The sequence below is a fragment of the Pelophylax lessonae genome, assembly GCF_965119305.1.
Source record: "Pelophylax lessonae genome assembly, chromosome: 3".
Taxonomy (NCBI): Eukaryota; Metazoa; Chordata; class Amphibia; order Anura; family Ranidae; genus Pelophylax; species Pelophylax lessonae.
In genome coordinates this window covers 286,243,728-286,257,428 of record NC_138770.1, presented here as the reverse complement: position 1 = coordinate 286,257,428, position 13,701 = coordinate 286,243,728, and the positions used below count along the sequence as shown (strand labels likewise).

At 44.5% G+C, this 13,701-nt stretch overlaps 1 protein-coding gene across 18 annotated transcripts in view; it reads left to right on the top strand.

Moving 5' to 3' along the window:
• The window catches only part of DLG1 (discs large MAGUK scaffold protein 1), an 818,929-nt gene that overhangs the window by 185,548 nt on the left and 619,680 nt on the right, over nt 1–13,701 (top strand). For all 18 annotated transcript variants that reach the window (XM_082251441.1, XM_082251439.1, XM_082251438.1 and 15 more), the window contains one exon: nt 5,446–5,610. In XM_082251441.1, the coding sequence (XP_082107567.1) occupies nt 5,446–5,610 (165 nt within the window). The remainder of the gene's footprint in view (nt 1–5,445; nt 5,611–13,701) is intronic.

Below are 13,701 nucleotides of genomic sequence, written 5' to 3'. Positions count from 1 at the left end.
CCTTTATGACGGTTTCCCACCCCTGATGTCTACAATGCTTTGGGGCATCCCATTGGTGAAGACTGAATGAGTGGGCGGCGACTGTCAGAGGACGTAAGAGAAAACTGAATTTTTGTAAAGTCTTACCGTAAAATTTGTAAATGTCTTAGCGTAAAATTCCTTTCTAGGAGTCTGACATTCGCCGCCCCCGCCCCTCTATTTGGGGTTCTTTGGGCTTTTAACTGCTTGCTACCAAACTGAGTTGGGATGGCTGATAGCAGGGGGGTTTTGGACCAGTGGGACAGCCCCCATAGGTGTGTCTATGTAAATTACGTTTTTTTTTACAAGTCTTATGCCTAGCTTGCTCCTATGGATAATGGATAAGAGGTCAATACCCATTGGTGAAGACTGAATGAGTGGGCGGCGACTGTCTGAGGACTCAGAGAAAGGAATTTTACGGTAAGACTTTACAAAAATTCAGTTTTAGCAGTATATATTTACTATAATAATTGCATTTCCATGTTCTGTCAATTGTGGGAGACCAGAGATCCTGGGTTTAGTAACACTTTAAATTCTTTCTTCCATCTATCAGCACAGAGGAGGGGCGGAGAGGCTGCACTAACAGTGTGAGTGTGGATTGGAGGAAAGGCACACATCCCCCTCCACACAGCAGAACTGTGTTCTGAATAGATAAGCTTTCTGCTGAGCTCACTACCCCCTCCCCTGTCGGAAAGCTTCTCAGAAGTGTGATTCCTGCTGAAGAAGAGCATCCATCCTAATAAGCGGCTCCTATGGTGGTAGTGCTGCGCACTAAAAATAAGCACTTTAGCTATAGGCACAGATGTACAGCACAGACGTGAAAGATTTATCTGCTGTATTGCCACAGACAGTGCAGGTATGTGTCTTGTAAACATTTTTCCCTTTCAGAATTAATGGGCTGCTTTAATCCAGTGCATAAAAATGCACACGTTTCACTGTAAATGAGTGCTAGTAGTGATCAGTGTGCTGCTTTAGACCCCTGGATACTCTGATTTCCATTGTGCCTACTCATCCCACACAATGTCAATCGTTGGTGCTGTAACTGAAGGGGGTGATTGGTCTTGAGTAAATCCTGGCTATTGCATGCTTGGAATTTTGTAGAGCAGCTTTGGGAAGTTCTGGTGCCATTTTGCTATGGTCGTTCTTCAAGTACAATTTTAAGCAGCATTTAAAGCAAATTTTAAAGCATTTCTTTTACTTATATGTTTACTTTAGTGTATATTGCAACACGGGGTAATACACATCGGTGTGAATAGACTTGTATGGTTTCTTTTTTAAAACGCATTAAACTATAGCACATAGATGTGACAGAAAGGGCTATCAGTCAAAACGATTGTGGTCGCCGAGCAGTATGTTGGTTAATGGGCGCTCGGGTTCGGCACATCGCGGATCGGATGGACAGATCATTGGTTGGGGCTGGGGAGGACCCAGCTGTCATGGTGCATGTAGGCACCAATAACAAAGTAACAGGAAGGTGGAGGATCCTAAAAAATGATTTCAGGGACTTGGGGAATAGATTGAGGAAAAGGACCTTCAAGGTGGTTTTCTCTGAAATACTACCTGTACCTCAAGCCACACCAGAGATGCAGAAGGAGCTTAGGGAACTGAACAAGTGGCTGAGGAACTGGTGTAGGAAGGAGGGGTTCGGTGTCTTGGAGAACTGGGCAGACTTCTCAGTCAGTTACCGGCTCTTAAGTAGGGACGGGCTGCAACTTAACAGGGATGGTACAGCTCTGTTGGGAAGAAAGATGGCCTCAAAGTTGTAGGGACTTTTAAACTAGGTGTTTGGGGGGGGGGGGGGAGGGGGCTTAGAGGTAGTGATTTGTTAGTAGTGCGCAAAGTAAGGAAGTTATTATGGGGGTCAGCAGCGACAATATAACCGTAACGACAACTACGGGCGGGGGAATAAGCGGACAAACCAAGCAGAAATACACTTCATGATAAATCACTATAGACAAATGCCAGGAGCCTAGCTAACAAAATGGAAGAATTGGACCGGTTAGTACACGACGAGGACATAGACCTTGTGGGAATAACAGAAACTTGGTTTGACCCCTGACACGACTGGCTGGCAAATATTCAAGGGTGTTGTGTATAGGAAGGACAGGGAAGGCAAAAGAGGGGGAGGTGTATGTCTCTATCAAAAATAATGTAAGGGTGGTAGAGAGGAGTGACATAGTGGAAGGGACGAGGGCAGAGGTAGAATCCGTGTGGGTAGAACCCCATAGGGAAGAAGTAAGGGAAAAAGTAATAGTGGGGATATGTTTATAGCCCCCCCCCCACCAAAGGGTGGAGGTGGAGCTGGAATTTCTATCACAGTTGGGAATAGCGGCAAAGCGCAGGGATAAGTCATCGTAATGGGGGACTTCAGTTATCCCGATATTGGCTGGGAAGAGGGGACAGCTCACTCATTAAAGGCCTGCATTTCACGAATGTCTTACAGGACAACTACATGTTTCAGTTGGTGGATTATCCTACTAGAAAGAATACATTGATAGATCTATAAATGGGCGGCACAGTGGTGTAGTGGTTAGCACTTTTATCTAGCAGCAATAGGGTCACTGGTTCAAATCCCAACCACGACACTACCTGCCTGGAGTTTGCATGTTCTCCCTGTGCCTGCATGGGTTTCCTCCCACACTCCAAAGACATGCTGGTAGATTAATTGGATCCTGTATAAAATTGGCCCTACTATGTATGTATGAATGTGAGTTAGGGACCTTAGATTGTACGCTCCTTGAGGGCAGGGACTTAAGTGAATGCGTAATGTATATGTAAAGCGCTGCATAAATTGACAGCGCTATACAAGTACCTAAAATAATAAATTTAAATACGAACGACCCAAGTCTAATCTCAGATGTAGCAGTACAGGCCAACTTGGGTTCTAGCGATCACAGTATGATCACATTTAGCATAAATCCTAGAATAACCAGGCACGAGGGGAACATAAGAACCCTAAACTTCAGAAGGGCAAACTTTCCTGAATTGTGCTCAATAATAGAGCACATAAATTGGGACCTAATTCTAGGAACATTGAACACGGAGGAAAAATGTGAATGCTTTAGGAACATATTAAACGTATCAAACAGTGCATTCCAATGGGAATTAAATATAGAAGAGCCAAGGTCAAATCAGGGTGGCTAAACCGTTACGTAAAAATGCTTATTAGTGAACATAAAATTGGCCTTTAAGAAGTCGAAATCGGAGGGGACATTATCGGCTTTCCACCAATACAGGGAATCTAACCAGAAATGTAAAATAAAATGAAGACTGCTAAAAATGACTGCAAGAGACACAGCAGAGGAGAGTAAAAAAAATAAATTCTTTAAATATATTAATAGCAAAAAAGCGAGGTCAGAGCACATTGCACACATGAAAAACGATGATGGGAGGATGGTTACAGAGGACACGGAGAGGCAACTGTACTAAATGCTTTTTTCTCAGAGGAAAAGGAGGGATATACTGACCATGACTGTATGGTTAGTAGCACATCACAGGACTTGCCGCTGTGACTAACAGGTTGAAATCAAGGAAAGACTTGGTAACAATAACACAAATAAATTACAAGGACCGGATGGCTTGCGCCTGAAAGTACTCAAGGAACTCAGTAGGGTTGTATCTAGACTTGTTCCTAATCTTTGCAGACAGTATACTGCCAGGAACTGTACCAGGTGATTGGAGGAAAGCCAATGTTAAACCAATATTCAAAAAAAGAGGCATATTTTGGGAAACTATAGGATGGTCAGCCTGATATCAATAGTATGTAAATTATTGGAAGGGATAAGGGACTATATCCAAGAATTTGCAATGAACAACAGTATTATCCGCAATAATCAGCACGGGTTAACAAAAGGATTCTTGCCAAACCAATCTGTTAACGCTCTGGTGTGCTGTGAGCTAATTAGGGGGAGACCTAAGGCATTCGATACAGTTCCCCCATGCCCCCCCCCCCCCACACAAATGCTTAATCTACAAACTAAGGTCTGGAGACATCAACCACAAGATTTGGTCTTGGATTTAAAACTGGTTACAGGGGCGTGTCCAAAGGGTGTTGATAGATAACGCCTACTCAGACTGGTCTTGAGTGGTAAGTGGGGTCCCCGAAGGCTCAGTCCTGGGACCAATTTTGTTAAATGTATTCATAAATAGGACAGGATCATTTTCAATTTTCGAGAATGACACAAAAATAGGCAGGGCAATAACTTCTCAAGATATAGAAATCTTACAGACAAAATAACAGAGTGGGCAACTACATGGCATATGAGGTTTAATGTGGAGAAATGTAAGGTACTGCACTTAGGGGTCTAAAAACATAAACTCAAAATATGCTCTCAGAGGGGAACCTTTGGGGGAATCAAGGATGGAGAAAGATCTGGGGGTTCTAGTGGAAGATAGACTAAGCAATAGCATGCAATGTCAAGCTGCAGCTGCCAAAGCTGGCAGAATATTAGCATGCATAAGGAAGGGGATATATTCCAGAGATAAAGCTATACTCCTGCCACTTTATAAAACCCTGGTCTGGTGACCAGAACTGTACAGAATACTCCAGATGTGGGCAATCCTCAGGATGTGCTGGTACTGAAGAGAGTCCAAAGAAGGGCAACTAAACTAATTAGGGGATTGGAGGGCCTTAATTATGAGGAGCGATTGCAAGTGCTTAATTTATTCTCCCTGGACAGGACACGCCTGAGAAGGGGCATAATGATTTACAAATACCTCAATAGTTTTCCCAGCATAGGAAAAAAAAAAAATATTTAGTCTCAAGGAGTGCAATAGGACACGTAGCCACACAATAAGATTAGGAGAGGCGTTTTAACCTTAAGCTGCGTAGGGAGTTTTCACTGTACGGGCGGTAAGAATGTGGATCTCTCTTCCACAATTGGTGGTAACTGCGGGGAGTATAGCAACTTTTAAAAGTCTCTTGGACGTGCATCTATCTCCAAGATCACAACATTCAGGGTTATGGGAAATGAATAAGTCACTGACACACACCTGCACAGGTTGAACTGGATGGACTGTTGTTGTTCAACCTCAACTACTATGTAATTATGTAGTGCACAAAGTGGTCACCGCCTCCACCTATAACTGGTCTTAGTGGTAAGGAGCACTGGAAGGGTGGACGCAGATCAAAAAAATTGACTGGAAATCTCTTCGTTTTTCTGATATGCAATTATGTAACCAGTCACGTTGGAAAATAGGGTTTTTATTTTAAAAATGCATTTTCATTCAAAAAATGTTATTTGTTTAAAAGCATGTGTGAATAGGCCCTCAAAGTTTTACTTTTGGTTAGTGCTTTGCCAGACCAGGTGAAATGTTTCTTTCCATTTGTCTGCCTCTTTCTGCCTAAGTTGTTTGTATTCTGTATGTAGGTTCAAACTGATTAAACTATCCAATGGTAATCCTGCATTCTGTTCCTATTTGCTTTAGAAATATCGATACCAAGATGATGATCTACCCTCCCAAGAACCCAGTTCCCCACACATCTTAAGTGATGTCAGAAGCCCAGAGTTGGTTCAGGTTTCTGAGAAAAACATCTCCCAGATAGAGAATGTCCATGGACTTGTATCACACTCTCATATTTCTCCACTTAAGGTAAATGCTTAGCTTTGTTCCTTGTTGCGGATATGGTTAATGTAAATGTGATTTGACATATATGCTATATTATGCATCTGTAGACATATATGAATTTTATGTTTCTGAATAAGAAAGTGCTCTATTACACAGATGTAAATTATTTGGGAAGGTTTAAAGCCTAATTATAGCAATAAAATCTTGTATAGCCCATTGTGTGTTAGCTAATGGAACTCTGTGGAAGCTGTGAATCGCTTTAGTAGTCTGAGCTACAACAGTGATGGCTAAGATCTGAGAATGTGTATTACTTCGAGCTAACTTAATGCAAGTTCACCCTTTTCACAAAAAAAGTGATTGAGTTGAATTTACACTAACCACTTCCTGCAAATGGATGTACTTGTATGTCCTTGGGTTTCAGTGGTTCTACCAGGGAAATAGCCACAGCTGCAGTTAGGACCCTAGTATCCTTCTTTGTTTAGAAATGAGTTTCTGGTTTGTAAAGCATTTGTTTAACCACTTAAGCCCCAGCCCTATTTCGGACACTTTTTGTTCACAAGTTAAAATCAGTATTTTTTCCTAGAAAACTACTTGGAACCCCCAAACATTATATATATATATTTTTTTAGCAAAGACTCTGGAGAATAAAATGTCGGTCATTGCAATATTTTTTGTCACGTGGTATTTGTGCAGCGGTCTTTAAAACGCCATTTTTTTGGAAAAATTTTGAAAAATCACATTTCACTGCATTTAAAAAATACTAAACAGTAAAGTTAGCCCATTTTTTTTGTATATTGTGAAAGATGTCATGCCGAGTAAATAGATACCCAACATGTTACGGTTTAAAATTGCGTCCCCCCGTGGGATGGCGACAAACTACGGTCAATAGAGATCTCAATAGGCGACGCTTTAAATTTATTTAACGGTTACCAGTTTAGAGTTGGAGTGTAGCTCTTTTTTTTTAAATTTATTGCTCACGTTCTGGCATCGGTCGGTACCGATGGAAAGCCAACCGTCGGCTCTAAACCACGATAACGGGATGATGCCTCATCCCGGTACACTACCGCAAAGTTTACCGACGTACCCATACGTTGGTATGCGGTAAGTGGTTAAATCCTTCTCGGTTTGATCAGATGCTTTTGAGGGCAGAGGAGAGAAGTTTGGGGTTTATTAGACCCCAGATCCCTCAGTAAAGAGTACTTGTCGCTGTCCATGCTGTCACAAGGCATGTTGTTCATCTTTTGTAATAGCAATAAAGTTCCTAAATAAAAGATACTGTCTAAAATAAAAAAATGTAAGGGGGCCCCATCCCCTGGTATCCATGCACAAACGCGAATGCATAGTGGGTCCTGCGCGTGTATATGTGTGTGTGTGTGTATGTATGTATATATGTATATATATATATATATATATATATATATATATATATATATATATATATATATATATATATATATATATAGTGATTGTACCACACGTGTGCGGTATTGCCAGAGTGGGAGCAATAATTCTAGCACAAGACCCCCTGTTCAACTTCAAACTGGCAACCTGTTAAAGGCTTTTAACACTTCGCCAGTGGAGATTTTTAAGTATCCTAAATTGTCGCTATTCCACAGATGTGCAAAATTTTAAAGCGCAACATGTTGGGAATCTGTTTACACAGCATGACATCTTTCATAAACAATTGGTATTATATTGTTTTGTGTGTTTTTTTAAATAAAAAATTTGTGCTTGATTTTTCATGCAAATATCGGCCACGACATAGCCCCACTGGACGGGGACTGGCCTGCAAATTAAATGCCTCGCGAGGTTGCACACACATGGGTCTAGGCCCGAGTCGCAGCGTTCCCCCTAGCCAATAGCTACCCCATTTCGATGGAGAGGGGTTTTGTCTAGATCGATTCCTGGTATGGTGAGTAGCTGTCCCCCCCCCCCCCCCTCTCCCCTGCAGGGTTTTGAGATAGTCAGACCCCTGGGTTCCCCTCCTTCCCGTCAGGCACCCCCCCCCCTTTTCGTCTGTCCCGTGTCCTACCCCCCTTTCCCCCTCCACATATGTTGGGGCAGTTTGGGTGGTCTGATCTACCTCCTGCAGTGGGGGCAGGGCGCTATGCTGGCAATGTGGGTTGGGGGGTGCACCGCCGGCGACCAGACGATTGACTGTGTGGGGGGTTGTACCTGGTGGGGGCTCCTGCCAGGGTCCTTTGTCCTGGCTGGATCTGTCCTTGAGGTCCGGGTTCCCTCCTGGGTCCCTGTAAGCCTTGTGGTGCCGCCATTTTGTTGTAGCCTTTGTGTTTGTATACACAGTGGCCATGTTTGTGTAGTCCGGCGGGCATTTTTGTGGTGGTTTGCCATTGAATATAGCCCCTGCCATGACAGTGGAGCCACGTGGGTGGCGATTTCGGTAGTGGGAGCCCTGCCTTATCCCCTGGTGCTGACTCCTGGATCCTTTCACTTTCTGATCGCCGCGCTTGGAGTGCAGATTATCCTGGCAGCTGCTGCTGGTTTCTGCTGGGTGGTGAGTCTGGTGGGGTTCTCTCCCTCTCTGCTGAGGATCGCTTGGTGCCTATGCCTGGCGACCAGGTGATGCTGCCAGCACGGTGGGGGTTGTCCCTTGCAGTGTTTACACTTTTTTGTGGGGTCCCCCTTGTGACTCATGGAGTCTTTGGGGCACATCGCCACACCTGATCCCCTCTCTGAGGCTGCATGGCCTTCCGGGTCTCAACTATCAATCAATGCACTGATGGCGGTCCTAGAGTTCTTTGTGTCCCGGATGGGGGTGGTCTGCAGGTGACGGGCTAGCATAAAGCACCCCCCACTTTCCCCTGCCTCGTCTGTCTCATCAGATCCCGAATCGGATTCTGCCACCGCAGACGTGGGGCACCCTGCTGGGTCTGCAACCACGCACCCGGAATCCTCTGATAGTGAGGATGATTCCTCCACTTGTGCAACCGCGCACGAAAAGTCGCTGGTGGAAGCAGTGATTGTTTGTGTCCGTGAGACCTTGAAGATGGATGATGCAGCTGCGACGGAGGCGCAGGTTCCCTTTGGCACTCACAAGCCATCCAGAGCAGCAAAGGTGTTTCTTTTCCCCGCCTATTTTGACAGAATTGCCGCTAAAGAGTGGGGACGAACAAAGCGTCTTCGTGGGGTCCTGAAGCTCTTTACTAGGCATTACCCCTATGAGGATTCCCTTCTTAAGAAGTGGATGGTTACCCCTATGAGGATTCCCTTCTTAAGAAGTGGATGGTTCCACCGGTGGTGGACCCTCCAGTTTCCATATTGTGAACAAGGCAAACGTGATTCCGGTTGAAGGCTGACTGGAAGGCGGAAGCTGTGGCCCACAATATGTACACTCTGGCTGGTTCGGCACAAAGGCCGGTATTCACTATTGCCCTGGTGTTTCAAACTGACCGAGGGGGCTAAGCTTTTACGCCGTGATCTGGAGGGAGAACAGCTCCCCCCTGCCTTTGCTGAGCTGGCAGACCAACTGGTCCAGGGTCTGCAGTTATCTGTGATACCTCTTTGGATGCAGCTCCCCTAGTGGCTCGCCTCAGTTTTGGCAGTGGCCATTTGGCGTGTCTTTTTGCTTAAATGCTGGTCCGCGGACCAGACTTCTAAAAGCTATTGGCAAGACCTAATATGGGATTTTTTTAGGGCAACAAATATCACCAAAGGAATTGAAAAATATATATAAATTTTAATTTACATGTAAAAGACAATACAATGCATAAATTCAATAAAATATACCATAGCATAGCGGTTGACAGATACAGTATTGTTGTGGGAGCATAACCTCAGATCATTTGTGATAACAGAGATCAGGACCCTCAAATCAACTGTGATGATAGGGACCCACAATACATAGGTTCAATAGAATGACATAACATAGCATAGTGGTTGGCAAATACAATATTGTTTGAGTGTAACCTCAAATCAACTGTGATTAGAGATGTGTACCTCAGATCAACTGTGATGACAGCGATATGAACCCAACATGTTTCGAAAGATAATGTATTTTTCTTCTTTAGGGGTACATGGTTACACAGTACATTTTTTTTTCTGTTCTATCGAAAGAAAATATACTAAAGTTAGATGCACATACGTTTTACATCTAATACACTTCTCATGCCTGTTTGTACTGACCTGCTCTGGTTTCACAATAATAAGGGAACAACAGCATGCTTTAACCACTTTCAGACCAGAGGATTTGGCTGCTCAATGACCAGGCCCTATTTTGCGATTCAGCACTGCGTGACTTTAACGGACAATTGCGCGGACAATTGCGCGGTCGTGCGACTCTGTACCCAAAAGAAAATTACTTCCTTTTTTCTCTTACGTCCTCTGGCAAGTCACCGCCCACTCATACAGTCTTCACTATTGGGTATTGGCCTTCTCCGCAGGAGCAAGCTAGGCAGTAATTTTTTTAATACAAACAAACTTTAACACCTAGACACACCCACAGGGGGCTGTCTCTCTGGCCAATATCCTCCAGCCAGTAACACTCTAATCCAGTTCTTTGCTGCCTAGCGTCAGGAGTAGGCTAGGTTTTCCCTGCTGGGACCTAGTGTCTCAGTTTTTTTCTTTTTCTTTCTGAAAAGTGATTTTTCTTTTGAAATGGCTTTTTGTTTTTCTCACCTGCGCTAGTTAGTCAGAATTTGGAGGATTACAAGCGTCAGCAGAACTGGGCCTCGCACTGGTTAATATAGAACCTTATGGAGTCCTAGTCTGCCATCGAGCGTCGCAGGCTTTTCACACGCCCAGGCCTCGCAACGTCAGTGTCCCTGGAAGCGGGGACGAGCCTGCGAAGTTTCCTATCTTCGCTGGGATGTCTCAACTTCGGAACGCCCTGCTGTTGCTAGCATCCTTCCTGGCTGACGGCACCCCCACCCAGGTGGGAGGTCTCCCTTGTCTCAGCAGTGCCCACGTTCGCTGGATGGTGAGTACGATTGCCCCTCTCTCCCTGGGAGCAGGTGTTGAAGGGGGTATTGAGTGGGCCCACTCTGGGGATGGCGGTACATGTACAGTTTGCTGTAATATCCCCCCTCATGGCCATGGGATGGCCCCCTGTGTCTTATCTTCACTGCCCCTGCGGGGACGTTCCTGCGGTGTGGACTGCCATGCGGGGTGGGGGCTTCCTTCTCCCCGGGTGCTTTGCAGATCTCGGTGGGGGCCAGTGTGGCCGTTTGCTGCGGCGTTTGACACAGTTTGCCCGGCCACCATTTTGGGTGAGGGCTGGCTGTTTTGGCCTCCGAGTGAGGGCAGCAGCCATTTTCTATCATCATTGTTGGTGGGATCGGGCCCCATCTTTAGTATGGGCGAATGTCCTGTTCTGGGCAGCGGCCATTTTCTAAGTGCTTTTCCTCCATTGACTTATATCAGGCACCATTTTTTTGTGGCTCAGGGCTTGCTTTTGCCTCTAGGGTCGTGAGGTCACTTCCTTCTTTTACATCAGCCTTCTCAGCAGTGTGGCAAGTATAGGGACACTGTGGGGGGATTTTACTATTTTTCTCTGGCTATATTCCTGCTAGCACTCTTTTTCCAGTGTGACTTTAGTTAAGGGAAGGGTCTCCACCTGTAGTGCAGTATGCGATAGGGGTCTGCGGGAACCACCGTTTTAAAGGGCCAGTGTCATTATTTTTGCGCTTTGATAATATGGAGTCCCAGGATAGCAAATTCCCCACAGACCTAGTTTGATGGTTCAGGTACCCCTGATTCCACTCCCTTAGCCTCTTTATCTGCTGCACTTGTGACTTTAGCGTCCTAAGTTGATCTGCTGATGTCTGACCTGTGATGTACCTGTGTGACGCAGCTTTGGACGAGGCTCCTTTGGTCGCACGTCTATCTGTGGTCGGGATTGCAATCCGCTGCATTATTTGGCTGAAAAGCTGGTCGGCCGACCATGCTTCTAAGACAGTGTCTGACATCCCTTATGCGGCAGATCGTCTTTTTGGTGTCACTCTAGATGAGCTGATCAAGGGGCTTACTGGGGGTAAGAGCACTCTCTTGCCTAAAGTCTCGAAGGGTAAATCTCCCTGCGCTAGACAAGGTCCCTCCTTTAAGACTAACCGGGGGTTCCTTTCATGCCTTCGGGGCACAGGAAAAGGGGTAAGTCCTTCAAGGTCTCCGGTGGGTATGCCCAAAACTGGTCAAGCTGGGCAGGCAACCCAGTCCACCACTTCCTGAAGGGACGCCCTCACTCGTATCAGGGGTGGGGGGACATCTGCGTTGTTTTCTCGAGCCCTGGTTGTCCAAGATTCAGGACAGGTGGGTTCACAAGCTCATTCGTTCTTTCTGATCTCAATTAAAAATATATAATATGTAATAGTAACTGGCACATATTTTACGTAGGTACAATCATACAGATCCACATGTAGTATTAATATTATGGTAGCCAGTTGTTGGATAAAGAATATAGGAAAAAAGGGGGTAAGGGGGGAAATTTGGGACTTTATATGAGGTGTGTAAAGATGATTGGTGTTTGAATAAGATGATTAATAAGATTGTTTGAGGTGGGTCTCACAAGATGGTATAAAAATATTTTAATAGATATTGTTTAAATCAGGGCTCGACAAACCCCGGGCGCCAGGTCGCATTTGCGACTAGAATTAGCTACCTGGCGCCTGGGGTGCCCTGCAGGGAGGTGTCCTGTCCCTTTTGCGCCCCCACCTCCTCCCCGAGTGCACGGACTTGTGCCCCGTCCGAAAATTGAGGCCCTGGCTTTTAGGCCTTCTTCTGTGAGATGAGGCTGGGGAACTGGCGCCCTCTTGTGGTGGCCTAGAGTAATGACTGTTTCCACAGCCTGTTAATGCATTCCCATCTCCTTCCTAAGAGGAGATGAGCGGGAAGTTTTTGCAGGCTTCATCTCCCTGTCCAGTTACCTTTGCTTAAAGGTAAGTGGATAGGGAGTGTGGTTATTATGAATTTATTTTTTAAATTAAAAAAAAATAAATATTTTTTTTTTTTTTTTTTTTTTTTAATTATTAAAAAAAAAATGTATTTTTTTTTTTCAATGATTAAAAAAAAAAAATCTATCATATATATATATATATAAACTCTTTTTTCCTCATCGCCATGCCACAGCCGAAGGCCCCTTTCACATGGGCTGTCTGATCAGGTCCGCCTGTCAGTTTTTCAGGCAGACCTGATCGGACCCATCATTCTCCTCTATGGAGCAGTAATCTGCCGCCATCTGATCCTGTCCGTCAAAAACAGACGTATGGTGGTTCTATTTTCTATTCACCCCGTGGATCGGATCAGATGGCATCGGATGAAAAGAGACAGTCTGTTTCCATCCAATTGCACTATAGAGGAGAGTGGGGTTCTAGTCGTATTTATGTGTAAATTTAGTATCCGTTTTATTAAATAAAGCTTGGTTGTTTAATAAAAAAAATAAAATAAATGGCTCCTAACTTCTTTAGCTGGCTCCTAGATTTCAGGCAAATTTGTCAAGCCCTGGTTTAAATCAAATACATATATAAGATAAAATTACTTCATGGCATATTGGTAAGTGGTACAACAAATAAATAATGACATGACACATGAATTATACATCTTCAGATGCAGAAGCTAGTAAGGGAGTCCCCAATATCACATACATAAGACCAACAAGGTAAAATATCAAAAAATAGTACAGAAATAGAGTATAGTCACAATGTTGGTAAGTCCAATAGTAATATAATAGGGGAGTAATTGGTTACATCGAAGCATCGCAGACTCAACATGTTTCGTGGATTCAAATCGCCACTTCGTCAGGAGTGGATGCATGATATTGATCTATAAAACATGAATAAGGAAATTGGCATAGTGATGATAATATGAAAAAGAGGGGAAATGGGGGAAGGGGAAAACCAAGTCCCCAAGCTCCCAACTTGCATAACAGCCAGGTGGTGCATGGTATTGGAGATAAGGAAGACCCCCTCGTGTGTCCCACCCGGGAGCTGAGGGCACACAGGCGGGCAGGGCGGAGTAGGTTGCACAACCAATGTTGAGTGAGGGTTAAAGAGAGGTAAAATGCAAAACAAGGAATGTAGCAGCATGATAGGATCCGTAAATAGGGTATAAGAATAAATATTATTTATTTGTTGTACCACTTACCAATATGCCATGATGTCATTT